Raw genomic sequence first — 20340 nt, 5'->3', positions numbered from 1 at the left:
TATATATATATATATATATTTCTATGCGAGAAAGGAAGAAATGATATGACCAAATGAGACCAAAATTGTGGGTTATTATCCACGAGAAATCATGATTTTGGTAGCTTGTAGAAACATTTCTATGCAAAAAAGCAAGAATTGATTTCACAAAAAATAATCAAAATTGTGGGTTATAGTCCATGAGAAATCGTGATTTGATTAAAAATAACGAAAACAGTGAGTTATGGTCCACGATAAATCTTGAATTTGGAAGCTCGCATAAATGTTCATGTGCGGGAAAGGAAGAAGTGATTTCGCAAAAAACGACCAAAATTATGATTCCACGAGAAATCACGATTTGACTGAAAATGACCAAATAAGTTGATTGTAGCCCATGAGAAATTATAAATTTTGAAGCTTGCGTAAATATTTTTATGTCGGAAAGCAGGAAGCGATTTAGCAAAAAACAATCAAAGATAGTACTTATTGTCCATGAAAATAGTGAATTTGGGGAGCTAGCACAAATATTTCTATACAAGAAAGTAAGAAATGATTTGCCAAAAATGACCAAATTTGTGAGTAATAATTATGAGAATTCTTGATTTGATTGAAAAGGACCAAAATTATGAGTTATAGTCCACGAGACATCGTGACTTTGGAAGGCGACATAAATATTTCTATGTGGGATAACTAACATGAAGTGATCTGGCCAACCACCAAAATTATGAGTTATAGTCTACGAGAAACAGTGAAATTTGGAGCTCGCACAAATATTTCTATGTAATAAAAGTGAGAAATGATTTGGCCAAAAATCAACCAAAATTTGTGGATTGTAGTCCATGAGTAATTGTGAATTTGAGAGTTTGCATAAATATGTATATGTTGGAATGAAAGAAGTGACTTGACCAAAAACAGACAAATTGTGAGTTGTAGTCTGAGAAATTGTGAGAAATCATGAAATTAGGAGATCACATATATATTCTATGCATGAAAAACATAAGTGAATTGGCCAAAAGCGACCAAAATTATAGGTAGTAGCCTATGAAAAATCGTAAATTTAGGACGTCTAATTGGTATTTGTATGCAAGAAAGTGAGTAATTTGGCCTAAAATGATAAAAATTATAGGTCATTTTTCGCAAAAATCAACAATTTGGGAGCTCGTATTAATATTTATATGCAAGAAAGCAAGAAGGTATTTGGCTGAGAACGACTAAAACTGTGGATTATTGTTCACGAGAAATCGTGATTTTAGGAGTTCGTAAAATATTTCTTTGCAAGAAAGCAAGAGGTGATTTGTCCAACAGCAACAAAAAATATGGATTATAGTCCTCAAGAATTTGTGAAATTAGGATTGCGTAAATATTTATGCGTGGGGTAAATATTTATGCGTGGGATAGCGAGAAGTGACATGGCCCAAAAAATTGATAAAAAACATAGAGGTTGTAGTCCGCAAGAAATAGTGATTTCACCGTAAAGGACCAAAATAATATGTTATAATCCATAAGTCATCATGAATTTGGAAGTTTGCCTAAATATTTCTATGCGAGAAAGAAAGAAATGAGTTGGCTAAAAAAAGACCAATATTGTGGGTTATAGTCAATGAAAACTCATGATTTGGCAAAAAACAACTATAATTTAGAGTTATAGGCCATGAGAAATCATGATTTTTGAAACTCGCTTAAATATTTCTATGCAGGAAAGCGAAAAGTGATTTGATAAATGTCCAAAATTGTAGGTCATAGTCTATGAAAAATCTTGATTTTTGTGGCTCTTATACATATATCAATTGTGAGAAAATAAGAAGAGATTTGGCCTAATATGACCAAAATTGTGGGTTATTATCCACGAGAAGTCGTGATTTTGAGAGCTTGCATGAATATTTCTATGCAAGTAAAAAGTGATTTCACCAAAAAATGATCAAAGTTGTGGGTTATAGTCCATGAGAACTCGTGACTTGATTGAAAAGGACCAAAATGAGTTAATAATAGTCTTTTAGAAATTGTGAATTTGGAAGCTCACGTAAATATTTCTATTCGAGAAAGAAAGAAATGATCTTGGCGAGAAAACGACTAAAATTGAGTTATAGTCTATGAAAAACGACCGAAAATGACCAAATAAATTGGTTATAGCCCACGATAAATCATGAATTTTGAATCTCGCATAAATGTTTCGATTCCAGAAAGTGAGGTGATTTGGCTAAAATGGCGGAAATTATTGATTATAGTCCATGGAAAATTGTGAATTTCAAAGCTCGCACAAATATTTCTATGCGAAAAAGAGAAATGATTTGCCAAAAATGACCAAAATTATGGGTAATAGTGCATGAGATATTGTGAATTTGGGTCGAAAATGACCAAAATAGTGAGTTATTATCCACGAGAAATTGTGAATTTGGAAGCTACCATAAATATTTCTATGCGGGATAACAAGAAGTGATTTGGCTAAAAACTACCAAAACTGAGTTATAGTCCATGAGAAATCATAAATTTTGGAGCTTACATATTTTGGCTTGTCCAAAAACGACTAGGCCAAGGGTTATAAGTCAATGAAAAATAATGATTTGGCCAAGAACAACCAAAATTATGATTTAGTTCATGAGAAATCGTGATTTCAAAGATCTCATAAATATTTCTACGCTAAAAAGCAAGAAATGATATGCCCAAAAGCAACCAAAATTGTGGGTATAGTCTACCAAATATCGTGGTCTTGGGAGCTCAAAAAATATTTTTACGAGAGAAAGCAATAAGTGATTCGACCAAAAACAATCAAAATTATGGGTTATAGTCCATGAAAATGCGTGAATTTGAGAGCTCGCATAAATATTTATATGCCGGAAAGCAAGAAGTGATTTGGCTAAAAACAAATAAATTGTGGGTTATGGTCCATGAGAAATCGTGATTTGACCGAAACGGCCAAAATTGCAAGCTACAGTTTATGAGAAATTGTTAATTTAGAAGCTCGCATAAATTGTTCTATGCAGATGATTTGGCAAAAAAATAACCAATATTATGGGTTATAGCCTACCAAAAAATGTGATCTAACAAAAAACAACCAAGATTCTACAAGAAATTGTGATTTTCGAAGCTTGCTTAAATATTTCTATGCGGGAAAGCAAGAAGTAATTCAGTTATAAACATCCAACCTGTAGGTTATTGTCCACTAGAAATTGTCATTCTCGGAGCTTGCATAAATAAATAAATCCATGCGATAAAACAAGAAGTGATTTTGCGAAATATGACTAATTGTAGGTTATAATCCACGAAAATTCATGATTTTGAGAGCTCACATAAATATTTCTATACAAGAAACCAAGAAGTGATCTCACCAAGAATGCATAACCTTGTGGGTCATAGTCCACGAGAAATCATGATTTTATCGAAAACGACCAATAGTGAGTTATAGTCCACTAGGATTCTTGAAGTTATAATCAATGAGAAATCATGATTTGGTAAAAAAACGACTAAAATTATGACTTATAGTTCACAGGAAATTGTGATTTTCAAATTCTCACAAATATTTCTATGAAGGAAAGCAGGAAGTAATTTGACCAAAAACGTCCAAAATTGTGGGTTATAGCTCACAAGAAAACGTGAATTTTGATGCTCGAGTAAATATTTTTGTTTGAAAATAAGAAGTGTTTTGGTCAAAAATAACCAAAATTAAAAATAGTCAATTTGAGAGTTCGCACAAATATTTCTATGCGGGAAAGAAAGAAATGAAAATACCAAAATTTTGGGATATAATCCACAAGAAATAGTTATTTGGCAAAAAAATCCAAAATTATGACTTATAATCCTTGAGAAGCCATGGTTTTCTAAGCTCATAAATAATTATACTCGGAAAAGTAAGAAGCGGTTTGGCCAAAAATGTTCAAAGTTGTGGATTTTAGTCCATGAGAAATCGTGATTTTGATCAAAATTGTAGGTTTTAGTCCATGAGAAATAGTGAATTTTGGAGCTCATATGCATTTTTATATGTGGGAAAGAAAGAAATGATTTGATGAAAAAAACAAACTAAAATTGTGGGTTGCAGTCCATTAGAAATTGTGATTTGGCCATAAATGGCCAAAATAGTAAGTTATATTCCACGAAATTTCATGAATTTAGGAGCTCGCATAAATATTTCTCTGTGGGGAAGCAAGAAATGATTTGCAAAAATGACCAAATTGTGATATACATTCCACAAAAATCGTGATTTTTGAAGCCTGCTTAAATATTTTTACACGGGAAAGCAAGAAGTGATTTGGCTAAAAGCGTTGTAGGTTATAGTTCGCGAGAAATTGTGATTTTGGAGCATGAATAAAAATATTGCATAAATATTTCTCTGTGGAATGCAAGAAGTTATTTGGGCAAAACAATCAAAATTTTGGGTTATAGTCCACGAGATATAGTGAATCTAGGAGCTTGCTCAAATACTTCTATTTCTATGAGGGAAAGCAAGAAATTGTTTGACCAAAAACAATCAAAATTGTGACTTTATAGTCCATGAGAAATATTGATTTTTGAAGCGCTCGTAAATATTTCTTCGCGGAAAAGCGATAAGTGATTTGCCCAAAGACATTCAAAATTGTGAGTTATAGTCCACGAGAAATCATTTGTTTAAGAGGTCATATAGTCTATTTCTATGCTAGAAAACAAAAAGTGTTTTGGACAAAAACAACAAATGTTATGGGTTATAGTCAACGAGAAATGGTGAATTTTGAAGCTCGCAAGAATATTTCTGTATGGGAAAGTAAGAAGCAATTTTGGCAAAAACAATAAAATTGTGGGTTATAGTCTATGAAAAATCATAATTTTGTTCGAAAGCGTCCAAAATTATGAGTTATATAGTCCATGAGAAATCAAGAATTAGGGAGCTCACATCAATATTTCTGTGCAAGAAAGCACGAAATGATTTGGTCAAAATGCCTAAGATTATGGATTATAGTTCACGAGGTTCATGATTGTGGGAGTTCAGCAAATATTTCTATTTACGAAAACAAGAAGTGATTTGGCAAAAAAAAATCGAAGTTGTGGTAGTCCATGAGAAATCGTAAATATGGTAGGTCGTAACTACTTGTATGCAACAAAACACGAAATAATTTGGCCGAAAATGACTTAAATTGTGACTTATAGCCCACAAGAATCATGATTTTCGAAGCTCTGGTAAATATTTCTCTGTGCGAAAGCAAGAAGCAATTGGCCAAAAAGTGATCAAAATTATGCGTTATAGTCCATAAGAAATCGTGGTTTGGCCAATAACGACAAAATTTGTGGATTATATAGTCCACGAAAAATCGTCAATTTGGGAGCTTGCATAAATATCTCTATGCGGGAAAAAAAAAAGAAATGGTTTGGCAAAAAATGACCCAAATTTGTGCTTATAATTAAAGAGAAATCGTAATTTGGCCAAAGCGACCAGACTTGAAGCTTAGTTCACAAGAAATCGTGAATTTTTGAAGCTCTCATAAATATTTCTATATAGGAAAGCAATATATGATTTGACCAAAAACGTCCAAAATTGTAAGTTATATAGCCCACGAAAAATCATGACTTTCATAGCTTGCATAAAATTTCCCGTGTGAGAAAGTAAGAAGTGTTTTCGCAAAAAACAATCAAAATTGTGGGTTATAATCCATGAGAAATCGTGAATTTGATAGTTGGCATGGATATTTCTATGCAGGAAAACAAGAAGTGATTTGGCCAAAAATGACCAAAATTTTGGGTTATAGTTCACCAGAAATCATAAAATTTGGTGGTCGTATACGTATCCGTATGCACGAAAGCAAGAAGTAATTTGGTCTAAAACGACCAAAATTATAGGTTATAGTCTATGAGAAATCAAGAATTTGGGAGCTCACATCAATATTTTTATGCAGGATAACAAATAAGTAGTTTGGCCAACAAAGATCAAATTATGGGTTATAATCAACAAGAAAATGTGATTTGTCCAAAAATGACCAAATAAGTGGGTTATAGCACACGAAAAATCGTGAATTTTGAAGCTTGCATAAATATAACTAGAAAGACACCTTTTGTAGTTAACTCACACACAAGTAGGAAAATAGTTCATGTAGCATATTTGTTCTTAGCTAGCTCAGGACATGTTTGGTTGCATGGGAGTTGGAAGAACGCTAATAGCAAAAGTTTTTTCACCTAACAAAGGAGATAAGGTTGTTTTGTGATTCTGCGCAACTTGGAAACTTCTCCAAGCCTTTTGCAGTGGATCATTAGAAGCAAGCCAACTAATGTCCTAATTTTTTTTGGATTTTTCTTGCTCTAACAGAAGAGGAAAACATTGGTATAGTACTGTAGCTAATGATTAACTACATGTTCTTCATATAAAGTAAACTCTTTTCCCCATTCCTTTTTTCATTGTTTTCCTAAGATTTACATGCAAGCATATATGTTTGGATGCGACGCACTACCCATATCTTGGTAAAAGGAACTTGGATTTTAGTTGTAAAATCAACTGCCTATAGTGCACATCAGTTTAAAATTTTCAACTAGTTGATTATATGTGCTAAATGCGTTCTTGCTTTTGGGCATTGTTCCCAAGAAACTTATGATTGCTATTTGGACTAAGGACTTTCTGCTTGCTTGTACTAGGTGGAGTGCGATCGAGTGCCATCACTGAAACAAGAACTTGAAATGCTAGACCAAAAGGTGAAGGACATGATGAAAGGGTTTCAATCATCCTGCAAGATAAAAGGGAATCCAAGTTGTGATGGAATTATTAAAGTAGTAAATGACCATATAGACATGAAAAATTGTTGTAGGTTAATTCAACAAGATTTGCAGGTTTGGCTAGACATTTCCTTTTATTATTACCGTAATTATTTTGTTTTTAAAATGTTATGTAGCTGACACAACTTTGTTCCATGGTAGCTGTGGAAATTGAGTGACGTAGTTAAAGAGAATGATCAGTATGACATTGTTCTCAACTATTGTAATGTACTCCTTCAAAGGTGCCCACGCTCTGCAAACTTTTTCTAGTCTCAGATTTTAAATTGACAGAATTCTCTATTGTTGCCTACTAAAATTTTCTGCCCTTGAAGTAAACAGGTTCAGAATATATAGCAGAGAAGTTTCAAGTATAGTTGCCAATAACCTTTTGAACAATGCCAGCATTGAAAAGGTTAAGATACTCAGTGTTGAGTTTGCATTGAATTTTGAACTTATTACTTTGTTCATAAATGTGACTGTAGAATGGGGGATATATTCATATCTTCTAATATATGTTGGTCCTATCCAGAATTTCCCGAATATGAATGCATGCTTAGCTTTTGAATTTATTTTGAAAGCCAAGGGGGACCACGCAGTTGCTAAACAGAAACTACTCTCCCAGGAGATACTGGTAAAGTGCTTCAACCTTTAATATTCTCTACTTTCAGCTAAGATTTTTTAGTGCACAGTATTTATATATTAATCCTTTCTGTACACACATTCAGCCATGTAAACATCGAGTTGACAAAATTAGTAGAGTTCTGTTTATACAAATGGCTAGTATGAACAAGATTTTAAATTTTAGAGAACATAGTTATTATGCTTACTTGGCAATGTAGGGGTCTCTAGCTTAGAAAGTGTATTATTTAGTGAAGTCTCAATAGATTTTGAACTTTGAAGCTTGATAGATAGATACTGTTTCCTTTTTTATTTAACTTCCAGCTATGTTTTAGGAAGCTGCAGTCTTATCTGAGCTTTCTGATACACAGGAAACAAATCTCCTTTTGGGCACTCTACTTGATGTGCTTGAGGAAGTACTAGTCTCGCGAGTGCAATTGTGGAACCTAATATCCTCAACTTTTCATTTGCGATCCTGTAAGTTTTGTCGACTTTTTGTCTATTCTTTTTCTTCTCTCGCTTCCAGTAGTTACAGTATGCAGTTTCATATAGAGCTCAGCTGCAACAAGGGCTTGATCGCTGATATTCTTTTCACTATAATAAATGACATCATTGCACTTCCAAAAAATATGAAGCGAACTAGTCTGCTAGATCTGCACGTGACTTGGAAAATCATAACCTGGATCATTCCCAACTGACATATATATCAGAAGCTGCCACGGCTGATACTATGGTCGCGAAATGAACATATATTTCTTGCCAGATTTTACCAAATAACATAGGTATAAAATCTACTAATCGGGAATTTGTATGAATGCTTCGTTGTCCAAAGTCATTTGTCAAAGCAAATCTATTCACTCAGTCCGGGAAGAGCCTGCCTCAAACTTCAGGCTTAGTTTGAAATCATCTTCCGGTTTTGTTGGAAAGGGGGTCAAATTTTGTCTTAGTTACCATATATGTGAAAAGAAGACAGTATCTTTGTGTAGATTCGCAAAAGTCCCAAGTATATTTCAATTCATTTTTTTGCTGTCTCCACCATTCCAGCAGGCCAACTTGATCTGCAACTCTCTTTCCTAGGCTTCAAGAGTGGCCGGAAGATAACACTCAGTCTTGAGTTAACCTCCTTGAACTGGTGAGCTATAAGCTTCTTTTGATTACGAGCAGAACTCTACCTGTATACTCAAATGATCTAATATTTGAATTAACAGTGCGACATATCCCTCCAAGCCGTCCGATCTCCAGATCAGGATCTTAGAAGCAGAACCTAAGGTTCCCTCAAAAATCTCAGATGAAATTATGGGCGTTGCGGAGAGCCTTGAGAGTGGAAGATCAATGATAGTAAGGCTCTGCCAAAGTGTTTCGAAGGTGGTTCTTGATTCAGACGGGTCATAATTTTGCACTTGTCGTCAGATTATTAGCGTAAATTACGATCTGTATTGCAAGACATTGATTTTGTATCATTCAAGTCAGTGTTTACATCATGTATCTTAATTTTGGATTTTGGTAGCATACAAACTCTGACGAGCGGAAAAAGGTATTGTGCTTGTTCATATGATTTCTGCCTGGATGTAAAAAGTAATGCAGAGAAGGTTAAGATTCCCTGCCTCTAAAATATTTTTCGTGCCTTTTGCCTTTTTTGCAAATTTTATGTTCATCTTATGATTTCATTGAAACCATCCAAGGAGGCTTTTTCCTCCATGTTGGGTGTAAAAGTTTCAAATACGGTAAGCGATCGAAGGCAGTTTCGCCTCCATTTTGGATATTTTATTTTCTTGATATCATAGTATTCAAATCAATATTTCTGCACAGTGAACCTTTTTAGCTGAAGAGCCTTGCTGTTCGGCTCGCGGTCCAGAGCCCCCAACTTGCTGAGGGGAACAGGGTTGTGGGTCCCATAGCTGCTGTGGGGACCACCCCCGTTCCCCTTAGCGAGTCGGGGGCTCACGGTTGGACCGTGAGCCCAATAGCTTTTTCGCTAGCTGAAAGATCTATACACTAAGGTTGGGCATGACATGGCTCGGTTTGAACCGCGGGCAGAACTGGTCCAATCTAATTTACGGTCGAAACTCGGCCCGAACTAGCGTTCGCCTACTTAGTTCCATTTAGTTTTATTGTACTCTTAGTTTTTCTTACCGTTCACCTACTTCACTTGAATTTTGTGCTATTTAAAATTTAATGCCACTTTATCCAGTGAGAAACATGGGTTAGCGTGACTAAGGGCTTTCCCTTGTCTACTTCGTACACACGTATTCTCTAATAAAAACATTGAGGAGGAAAAAAAAAAACAAGGTGCTATAAAAACTTGAAGCCCCAGAAAGGTACGGTACTGTGCCGGGAACGCAACAATTAAATTAAAAGAAATGATAGAAGCACACCCTCTACCACACCTCCAATCACATCCCCCTCTCCCATTTGCTACAGTATTGCGGGCCCCACATGAGATTTTAAAATTTTAAAATCTCATGTGGGGTCCGCGGTACTGTAGCAAATGGGAGAGGGGGTGTGGTTGGAAGTGTGGTAGAGGGTGTGTCTCTAACACCACTCTTAAATTAATCTGATCAAAACATCAACAGTTGGTCATAACGAGCAACGGTTGCATGGATCGATGAAGATGGAAATTTAAGAAAACAAACAGGTACAAAGCCTTGAGGATCTTTAGTTTGATTCGACATCGAACGGGAAAAAAAAAATCCTCTGCAAATTATTAATAACTTGAGGAGTTAAATTGATTCGTGTGACGCATTATTGTTGAGCCTTCAATGACGCATTGTTTGGATCTAGATTCTCAACTATTATTTGATCTTCTTTGGTGGCTGGCTTAATGAAAACATTGATCTCTCGAAGAGTTTGACATTAAGTAATGATAACTATACTATAACTTTCATACTACTTTGGTACTACCACAAACAAAAGAGTAGGGCCTTCGTTACTCGTCATTTTCTTATTACAATTTTTAAGGAAGGAAACCACACATTTGTTAGCGGTAGCACTATAGTTAGCATTTTTCCTTTCACATTAGATCAATTTAGTAATGTCACAAAAATTAGTTTTTTCAATGTTTCTAAAAATTAATGAAAAACGACAGCCACGTATTTTATGGTACCCAATGGTTGAATTTATTGCTTACCAAAGTAGTTTCCCTACTTCAGCACTTTTTGCCTCCACATAATGAGAAATGTCATATTTCTATATTCACTTTTATTGTTTCAAAACTTGGAAACCGTCATGAGGGTTTAAGGGTATAATAATTTTATATGCCAACGTATTCCTATAAAGTTGAGCATATTAATTTCTTATGTACGTATTGAAATACTAACCACTATCTGTTTCACCTAACATTTTTTTTTCCTTTTAACCATAAGTTAATCTTGTGTCGGATCAGGCATGCATTTGAACCTTCGTTGTTCTGATACAAAACAAAAAAAAATCTTTTTACTAAATAACAACTTAAAGCTTGTGTTCTGATACAAAAAATATATACGGTTAAAAGAAAATTGTCATTAAAGACATCGATATAGCAGGACAAGTATCTAAATCAAAATGAGGTTAATTAATGTAAAACAATTTTATTAAATTTTCAATAACATTAATCGTCTGCGAAAACAGGTGGAACAATGTTGAGATGGCCGAGTTGGTCTAAGGCGCCAGATTAAGGTTCTGGTCCGAAAGGGCGTGGGTTCAAATCCCACTCTCAACAATATAAATTGCTTTTTTAAAATTAACTCGTAGTGATTAATAATATATTTATCATTCTATAAGCCATAGTTATTTCAATATTTAACATTCTTTATTTATACTTTTTGGATGCTCTTTGTTCACATTGACCTTAGCTTTTAAAACATCTAATTATCACCACAGTGATTGCTCATAATTAAGCTTCAAACCCGTGATAACGAAAATCCAATTTGAACTTTGCAACAAAAGATGGGGGCAACAAGAGAGAGATTCACTTAAAGAAAATGGTTTTTGGTTAGTCGGCTCCTCTTTTCTTCGATGCCAGACTGTGAAAATCTCTTTCTAAGGATTTCGAGGACTTCTTCCACCTTCACATCCTTGAGACCGAGGAGCACCAAGCAGTGGTAGAGCAAATCTCCCATCTCTGAAGCGGTACGAGATTTATCCTCATTTTCTTTTAGCGTCTGGACGAGCTCTCCTGCCTCTTCTCTGATAAAGATAATAATAGCATTAGGATGCGAGTACGCTAGCATGATAGTGTCACACTATTATATGTCACAGTTATTCTTCAGTAGTTGTACTATGATGTCGAAGTCACTTATACGCTTTAGAGGACAATTTAACCTTCTTGGTTAAACTAGAGGCAAAAGGTAATTTATCATCAAGTAATTCCCACATGAAAGCTCAACCAAACAGGAGAAATAATATCATCTGCGGTTCAGGTGTAAATGCTATTTTATAAAGGTGTAAATGCTAATAAACTTGTTTAGAGGGATTAGCGGCTATCCTGTCATATGAAATGAAACCTATAAACAAAGCTGAAGATGGGGTTTTATTTTTTTTCTTGCATTAGTAAGACGACGAATAGACAACTGGACAAATTTTCAAAACCATCCCATTTTAAAATTTATTTATAAAAAACGACCCCTTTTAGCCTTAATTGCAAAAACCGACCCAGTTTGTTGAAACTGTGTCGGTTTTTGAAAAAAAAATTCCAAACTTCACGGGAGTTCAACTCCCGTGAAGTTTTTTCTCATAACAAAACTTGCATTTCCAAATATCAAAAAAGATAATTAATGTTTTGTAATGATGGTTAGATGCTAATCAATTGTGCAAAAAATAATTAATGTTACCATGTTTAATAATTTTTTGGACCCCCTTGCTAAAATTTCTGGCACAGCCACTGGCTACATGCTACTTTGTGCACATACATCAAATGCCAAAAGTGGCGTCAAATGTAACCATTTATGAGGCCATGGAGAGTCATCAAAACTTGCATTTCCAAATATCAAAAAAGATATCGAAAATATCATTATTGCTTTTCTAACATACTAACCAATACATGATCAACACTCAACATGAAGATACATTCATATTAGGCTCATTGAATATGTCAAAATGCCATATTTTGTGTCCTAAGAAGAAAATCACGTCATGATTGTCCCTCCTTATGAGAAATCAAAGGAGGGATAATATCTTTTTCAATTCCATTATTTACACATAGATAGGAGAAGGTATTCCCCCCCCCCCCCCCAAAAAAAAAAACAAAAAACAAAAAACAAAAAAGTTAAAACACTTGTATACTTAAAGGCAGGTATTGGATACTTTCAGAATTCAGGTACTCATAATAATCATTAAAATTACAAGACTTCTAAAAATCCCTGCACGATGGATCACATAATGTGTTATGATTAACGGATGTATGGATATATGTAGTTTTTTTAGCACACGAGTCATCATCATCATCTATGCCTTTTCCCACTTAAGGAATGTCTTTGTAACCCCAACTCAAGGTCAAGAAGTTCCACAACCGAACGTGCAAATACTACATCAGTAATTAGTCGGAAGCACAAAGAAATGATAGCAGCTTCAGCCTTCAACTACTTAGTAGCCTTGAATGCACTAAAAACCTTGAATCCACAAGGTAGCCTTTAATTCAAACCAGCTTTGAGCTAGTGAGTATAATAATCCTACCAACCATCTAGTCTTCCAGGGCTCATGGTAGGCCTCTCTTTACTTTCTTGGTTTGAAAAAATAGTTCCTACCTATTAATGTAAACCAGTTGCAAGATCTTGGAAGTTTTGTTAAATGTTTTGTGAAGCTTTATGCTCCATAGATGACCTAAGTCCTGACAGGAAAAGACTGGCATGCCGATAATAATGACAATGGCAATTTTTAGGTGCCTTGTGCATCCTAAAAGGCCTAGACTAATGGGCTATTTGCAACTTTATAATTTCTGAATGTAGTTTAATTCTCAATCATATCAAGAATGCTCTATGCCTGTATCATGTGGTTACTTGACATTGAATTCGACCTAAAGTTACAGATCTTGTCTTGGCCAAATGCCGATATCAATCAATGACTCAATAAGCCTTTATGAGCTATATACAATCTTGTCTCCAAACTCTTTTAATTTATTTTGACTGGATTTTACATACATGCATGCTTGTTTGCTTAGGCACATACATATATACAAACATGTGTGAATGAACACAAACCACACAAAAAATGTATATATACACAAACCACACAATATATGTATATATACACAATATATGTACATATACACAAACGACGTATCAACTTTTGTGTATATGTATAGGAAATAAATGTTGCCCGATTAATAACCGAGGTAAGAGGGTCTTGAGGTTATCTTACAAGTCAATAAAGAAATGGAGATAACCCCTTTTCTTCAGTTTATGTAACAGTGTTATAAAAGAAATAGGGTAACTGGAGGTGTGGTAGATAACTAGAAGAGGAAAAGAACAGCTAAATGTAGATGCATCAGGAAACTAGAAACTAACCAGAATAAAATAAAACAAGAAAGTATCACCAATACCTTCAGCAACTATGTTACCTGGGTACTTGTATCATGAAGCCATACATGTACCCATACCCAAATTGCTTGGGCACTCCTTGCATACATGCATACATTTATTTGGGCATGTACTCAATTAAACAATTTATGCTTTAATTTAGAACACTTGTCAAACGTTTCATGGACATATTTCCTACACTTCACATCCACTTCTTGAAACTTGTTGGACTCCAAACTGTGATTTTCATGGTTGTCTAGGTTTCTAGTTCAAAAAAGAGTGTTTTTCCAATTTATAATCCATATAATAAAGAAACATAAAAATATTATATGATTTTTAATTCTCATAACACGTGAATGAAAAAAAATATTGATCTCATCTCATGTAAACATAAATTTCAATATATATAATAGATGTGCAATAAATATTCATATAGTCGTCGTTTCCCGTAACCTACCTTTTGCAAATTTTTCATGTCCCGTACCCCGTACTCGTATCTGTACCCGCACCAATGCAACATAGTTCAGCAACATGCTTCTATAAAGACTCAATCATGGCCAAGGAATTAGCAACAAAGTGATTTCAAAAAAATGCTTGCCAAATCAGGTGCAGGACATGACTATACAACAGCAAACAACAGGACATGACTATACAACAGCAAACAACCTTGAGAGAGAACATTAGACTCTTCATAGTTGTTTGGTCATTTTATTCTGGTACCCCTAATAAACTATAGACTTGATTACAACCACTCAAAGGTTGGAAAGCTATCAAGTACTGACAGAACACTCGGAAGACACATGTGGAAACTAAAATCAATCATCGCAAACTAGACATGAGACCACAACAATACTATTCTCCAATACATTAAGTGCTCTGTTATTTTAACAATATGATAAGCAAGAATGCGGCTAATTAATCATAATAATATGCAAAAGAATTGCCTTAACTATTCTCAATGAGTATTTTTAAGATGACTTCTACTTCAATCAAGTTCAACACTAAATGGTTAGAACATATACTAGAGAACTTTTATCTCCAGATTTATATGCTTCATTATTTGTTTTTCGTCCTTGTATCTCTCAACCTGACTATTTGTTTTTGTCACTCAAGGGGGTGTATTCATCAAGTGAAATAATGGAATTCAGGTTCGCAGGAACCAAATAGCATTGAATTAGGTTCATATTTTTTGCAGTAACTTAGACAAAATTAGCTAGCCAAATACCAATAGAACTATAGAAGTATGCAGAGCGTGCTCATATACGCCCATAGCCATAGGCCACAGTGCTGTATTGAGAGAGAGTGAACACACGCTCACACGGGCGCGCATGCGCGGGCACACATACACACACATATATATTGAGAGAGAGAGAGAGAGAGAGAAACTTACAGTATTTTCGAACAAAGCAGTTGTTCATTAGACAATAACTTCTTGGTCCATGATGGCTTTCCATTTTGTGTTGTCTCGATTTCAGCTTTACGTTGGAAAATTGTAGACTCTAGTGAATACAGAGTTGTGGATGCCAGCCGCTCCTTTTTGGTCTGTAACAAATTCACCATTAAATATAAATAGTGAATACAGAGTTGTGGATGCCAGCCGCTCCTTTTTGGTCTGTAACAAATTCACCATTAAATATAAATTGCGATGTTTCTTGATGTATGTCACATGGAAAGCTATTCAGTGAGGAAGGAATAAAGGAACAAAACAACATGATACATGAATATTGAGTTTCCAAGACTCACAAACCTGTGGTTCTTCCAAAAGATCAGCAACAGATGAATAGTAACACGTTTCTGCCCCAGTATGGCATGTGGGCCCATCAGGTTTCCCAAGATATACTATCTAATAAGTGGAATTAAAGCTAATATGTCAGAATAAAAATTTCCAAGAGGCAAGAGTTTCGGAAGGAAACTCTCTATCAGGACTCACCGAATCACGATCACAGTCGAGAAAAATGTCTTTGACATTTATAAAGTTCATTGAAGTCTTCAGGACTCACCGAATCACGATCACAGTCGAGAAAAATGTCTTTGACATTTATAAAGTTCATTGAAGTCTCCCCTTTTGTCCACAATGATGATCGTGAACGACTATAAAAAGTTGCCTTCTGAGATGAAATTGTGGCAGCAAGGGCTTCCCTGTTTGCAAATCCTTGCATCAAAATAGCTCCAGTGTCCACATTCTGAGCAATAGCCACAGCTAATCCTTTCTCGTCCCATTTTACACTATCCAGTAAGCATTCAACCTAAACATAAAAAATCGATTGAGGTACATTTCCTGTCAGCGCCTCGTAAATACTAAAGATATAGTCAAAGCTAAATAATGCTCTACAACATTATAAATCATATAGATTTGCTTCATTATAACAATATAATCAATTGCTCACAGTGTAGATTCCTTTTTGTTTGTATGGCAATGGAACATGTATGCGAGAAGGGAGGAAGGAAGGAAGGTTTAATCACCTAAACACCAAAATCATCAAAGGCCAAAGGTAAAGAAATTACATACTTTCCTCTAGTAATGTTTCGTTGTTTCTTATTTCTTATAAGGTTTTGATTTTGGGTTCAAATGTATAAGTCATGCAGATAAGCTAATTATCCTCTGGCTTCGCAACTAAATAATAACCTGAACTCATGCAAACGAAGAAGAGATCACATAATCACCGAAATTCTAATGTATTATAGGCTTGCATCCACTAGAGAATGTTCAAAACTCTTACAAGTCCTTGCATTCTCTCGTCTCCTTCAATATAATAAGGTTTTAAGCACGAGTAACAATTTTAATAGGAACCATCCAAATATGATGAGTAGTAATCCTATCAATGCAACATAAAACAGAATCGTAAGATGGGTATTCAGACGAGGCTAGGGTTAGCGGAAAGGGACCTTTTTGGGATCGAATCGGAGCTCGATCGGAGGAGAAGACGAAGAAGCGCGGATGGGCCTGAAAACTTTGGGTTTTCTGGGCGTTTTGATGCCGTCTCGGGAGCTGAAGCTGAGAGAGGAGAGGCGAGCAAAGGAGGCGGCCGCCATTAGAGAGAGGAGGACTCCGATCGATCTGGATCAACTACTTCTTTTAACTAAAGGAGAACAATGAAAATGATAAAATGAACAATAACTTAAGGTTGGGCCAATCACAATTTCTTTAAAAACTCTAAAATTATCAAAAAAACTCTACTAATAAACCACGTTTCACCCAACCCGGTTTCTCTCTCCAAAAAATTATTCTAATTAAATTGTTTCAGAGAAAGAGATGAAGGTAAGATTTCTAATCTCTTTAATTTCATTTATAGACAGTTTAGCTTATGAACTTTATTTGCGTTTTTGGAGTTTCAATTAACTTAGATGATCAAAGGATGTAATTGGGTATTCAAAATGTTGAAATTAGCATTGCATGTTGCTGCAAAATATTTTTAAATTAAATCCAATCCTATTTTTCTTCTAATTGATGATGATGTTACAAACGAATAAATCTTGGAAATTTGAATAGATAACCATGAAGAAAAATATCAATAATGGTCAAATGCTTTTGAGTATGTCTAATCAAAATTGAGTTTACATTGGTTTTGAATCAAAATTGAGTTTACATTGGTTTTGAGCAACTGGCCCTGGATAATGAAAAGAAAAAAACTGGAGATGTGAATTAAAAATAGAAGAGAAAGGAGAGGAGAAAAAACTCAATTAATGCACATTGGTTTTGAATAAAAATTGAGTTTACATTGGTTTTGAGCAACTCACCCTGGTTAATGAAAAGAAAAAAATTTGGTGATGTGAATTAAGAATAGAAGAGAAAGGATAGGAGAAAAAAACTCAATTAATCAAAATCCTTGGAAAATGAAATCAAACTTACCTCTGGAGTTGATTCCATGCATTATCACGTAGCCTGAGGAATAATCAAGTTGATTCCATATTGAAAGGGTGAGTGGAGGAATAAACTTTTGGATGAGAAGGTGATGAAACATCCACTCTAGGAGTCGATCTTTCAAATATTTACATTCCAGCTTCAATTTTAACAGATGCAGACTCTTGAGAATACGGATTATCAGCGTTTGCATAAATATGCCACAATGTTAGTACTTTGAACCCTGAATAATGGTCAAATATTTTTGAAAATGTCCATTCAAAATTAATTTTACAATGGATTTGAATCAATAATACTTTTCTTATATGCACTAACTATTGTATTCCTGTGGGGGGGGGGACTCCATTTCTCTTATTGATAGGAAAAAGTACGACAAATGTAAGATTTCGGAGCAACTAGCCCTGTTTAGTGACAAGAAAAAAATGGAGATGTTTAAGGGATTTCCATATATACATATATATACAATAACTGGACTGAGGATAAAATGACACTCAATATATACATATATACACAAAGGAAAATGGTAAAAGGGATTTCCATGCTCTTGTGCCATTTAGCTTATGACCTAGATAACTGATACTAATTTAAATGGGGATTGATTAAAGTTTTAGCTAGAACTGTTTATTAAAAGGAGGTTTAAGGTGGTGTTTTCATCTCCTGTTAATTTGCAAACTTATTATTAGTGTTCTTACGCAAATATTATTTTGATATTATGATTTAATAAATACTCATTTAAAATGACTGTACACCAACATCATTTTTTGATTGAAAACTAAAAAAGTAATGAAAACGAACTTTTTTAACGGCAAATTTCATTCAGTCAATAAAAAGATAAATATCATATTATAAATAATTTGGTTCAAACCCCAAAAGAAGATAAGCCACCCAAACATGAAGATGATCCAATTTACTATTAAATTGCTCGAATTACAAGATCTTCTACAAAACAAGTACAACTCAACATTACAAAGTGTACCAACATATTGAGAGCAATTGTAGCCCCTTTTTTGGCTTAATTTTTTTTTACACATGCAAGCATATATATATATATATATATACACACACACACACACACACATATCTTTTATTCGGATTTACCACATAAAAGAAAACTTAGTATAATATACCCATCTTAACTGCATTATGCTTTAGATTATATTAAAAAGTTATATAAAGTCAAGGCAAAGAGCTTCTTTTTCCCTTTTTCTCCTGCAATTCTGCCTTGATCACGCGAAAATGCTAATGAAGGCAACAACATCCTAAATTTAACTATTCATTGTCTTTGAAATGTTTAACTTGTAACAAAACCTTAATGAAATATTCAATTCGATAGATTGGCTAGCAAACATTCATTGAGGAAGCCTTTGATGCCTAAACAAAGAACCATAACTTGCAACAATATACAATAAATCCATACGATCAATTAATAGAGTTCAAAGGCCACTATAAAAAACAAAACAAAGCAAAAACAAAAACAAAAAAACAAAACAAAATATAATGTAACATTTAGATGTAACATAATCGGACCATTAACTTCTCTCGGAGGACCATTAGAGTGGGGAAAAGAGAAAAAAGAGGGGACTAGAGTGCAATCATAATTGCTAACAAAACCGAAACAAAAGCCCAAACTATCCACGATGGCACTCCCGTAGTAAGTCCAAGAATTCATGGTAAAATGTTGGGAACCACGTAAATATTTTCTGCTTCATGCTCGAGAAAAACATTGAGCCGGATTATTAAGTAGTAAGGATGAGAGATCACCTCTGAAAATTAAATGAAGCTGGTTGAAATTACAGATCCGAGAGAAATGAGATCAGATTTTGTGCAAAATTATCTGTAAAAGTCATAAAGAAGTAATATTTAGCAATTAGTATAAAAAATAAAAAAAAAATCAAGATCAATGGTAACTTTAAGCTTCGACTTACATCCTGATAACTCGAGAGGGAAGACGGCCGAGGGATGAGTAAACGACGATCTTCGAGTGACGACGAGCTTGAAGCGACGACGAGCTTCGAGGGAGGAGTCGACGACGAGCTTCGAGGGAGAACAGTGAAAACCCTAGCCCTAGAATCCGCTTGGAGTCGGATCCGAAGGAGGAGAGGGGTGAGAGAGAGGAGATATAAAAATAACCCCCCAATATTTTGCAGCAAACCCCTCAAAAAAGTTTAAGAAATAAAAATAACCCCTCAATAATTTGCAGAAAAGCCATTAAGAGCTACAAAAATTGTAAATAACCCCTACAAATTACAAAATACCCCAAAACAATTTCAAAAATTACAAATACCCACCTGAAAACTGTAGGAAAACCACCCAATAAGTTTTAGAAATCGCAAACAAGCTTTCCAAAAATTTACAGAAAACCCCCCACATAAAGTTTTTAGGGATTTCTGGGGGTGTTGGCTGTTAAACCTAACAGAAAAGCAGAGAGAAGGGAGAGAGAGACAGCAGGCTTGTTGAGGGGTAAAGCAGGGATAATTTTTTTGAATCACAAGGTATAACCTGGCACCCTATATTGGAGGGTTTTGGAAAGTTTTGGGCTCTTTAAGGGGTGTTTTTTTTTTCATATGTTGAAAAAGTCAAGAGACTTGGGCCTATTTGTATTACGATATCTGGGCCCAAAGCCAATTTCCGCTATTAAGAAGGGTGACACTAGAGGCACACTCTCAACCACACCTCCAATCACAC

At 34.7% G+C, this 20340-nt stretch overlaps 2 protein-coding genes and 1 non-coding gene across 6 annotated transcripts in view; 2 read left to right on the top strand and 1 right to left on the bottom strand.

The window, feature by feature from the left end:
- The window catches only part of LOC109819681, a 33197-nt gene extending 24345 nt beyond the window's left edge, over positions 1 to 8852 (top strand). For 2 of the 4 annotated variants that reach the window (XM_020385695.1, XM_020385537.1), the window contains exons 10-16: positions 6568 to 6759; positions 6847 to 6926; positions 7024 to 7096; positions 7214 to 7315; positions 7674 to 7779; positions 8347 to 8434; positions 8511 to 8852. In XM_020385695.1, coding sequence (XP_020241284.1) covers positions 6568 to 6759; positions 6847 to 6926; positions 7024 to 7096; positions 7214 to 7315; positions 7674 to 7779; positions 8347 to 8434; positions 8511 to 8694 — 825 coding nt within the window. In that variant the 3' untranslated portion in view covers positions 8695 to 8852. Of the gene's footprint in view, positions 1 to 6567; positions 6760 to 6846; positions 6927 to 7016; positions 7097 to 7213; positions 7316 to 7673; positions 7780 to 8346; positions 8435 to 8510 lie in introns of those variants that run through there. The other 2 variants (XM_020385615.1, XR_002241647.1) reach the window with 2 other exon arrangements.
- TRNAL-AAG lies at positions 10919 to 10999 on the top strand. The gene has a single exon. It is a non-coding gene; the product is annotated as a tRNA-Leu (tRNA).
- On the bottom strand, positions 11286 to 19789 carry LOC109819606 (histidine biosynthesis bifunctional protein hisIE, chloroplastic-like). The gene is made up of 9 exons (XM_020385422.1): positions 19581 to 19789; positions 19417 to 19489; positions 16680 to 16873; positions 15832 to 16039; positions 15724 to 15761; positions 15541 to 15636; positions 15184 to 15335; positions 14251 to 14330; positions 11286 to 11466 (listed from the first exon to the last, which is right to left on the bottom strand). The coding sequence occupies exons 3-9, from the start codon at positions 16824 to 16826 to the stop codon at positions 11435 to 11437; spliced, it is 753 nt and encodes a 250-aa protein (XP_020241011.1). The 5' UTR covers positions 16827 to 16873; positions 19417 to 19489; positions 19581 to 19789; the 3' UTR covers positions 11286 to 11434.

This window comes from Asparagus officinalis, chromosome 1 (genome assembly GCF_001876935.1).
Source record: "Asparagus officinalis chromosome 1, Aspof.V1, whole genome shotgun sequence".
NCBI classification, from domain to species: domain Eukaryota; kingdom Viridiplantae; phylum Streptophyta; class Magnoliopsida; order Asparagales; family Asparagaceae; genus Asparagus; species Asparagus officinalis.
The sequence above is the reverse complement of the archived record's forward strand: the minus strand, read 5'-3'. Positions and strand labels throughout refer to the sequence as shown.

Excerpts from the sequence above, each read along its gene's own strand:
- LOC109819606 (XM_020385422.1), bottom strand. The coding sequence starts at position 16,826 with ATGGCGGCCGCCTCCTTTGCTCGCCTCTCCTCTCTCAGCTTCAGCTCC. Across the intron at positions 15,762-15,831 it reads GACTTCAATGAACTTTATAA|ATGTCAAAGACATTTTTCTC; the intron begins ATGTCAAAGACA and ends TGAACTTTATAA. Across the intron at positions 11,467-14,250 it reads ACATGAAAAATTTGCAAAAG|AGAAGAGGCAGGAGAGCTCG; the intron begins GTAGGTTACGGG and ends TATCTTTATCAG.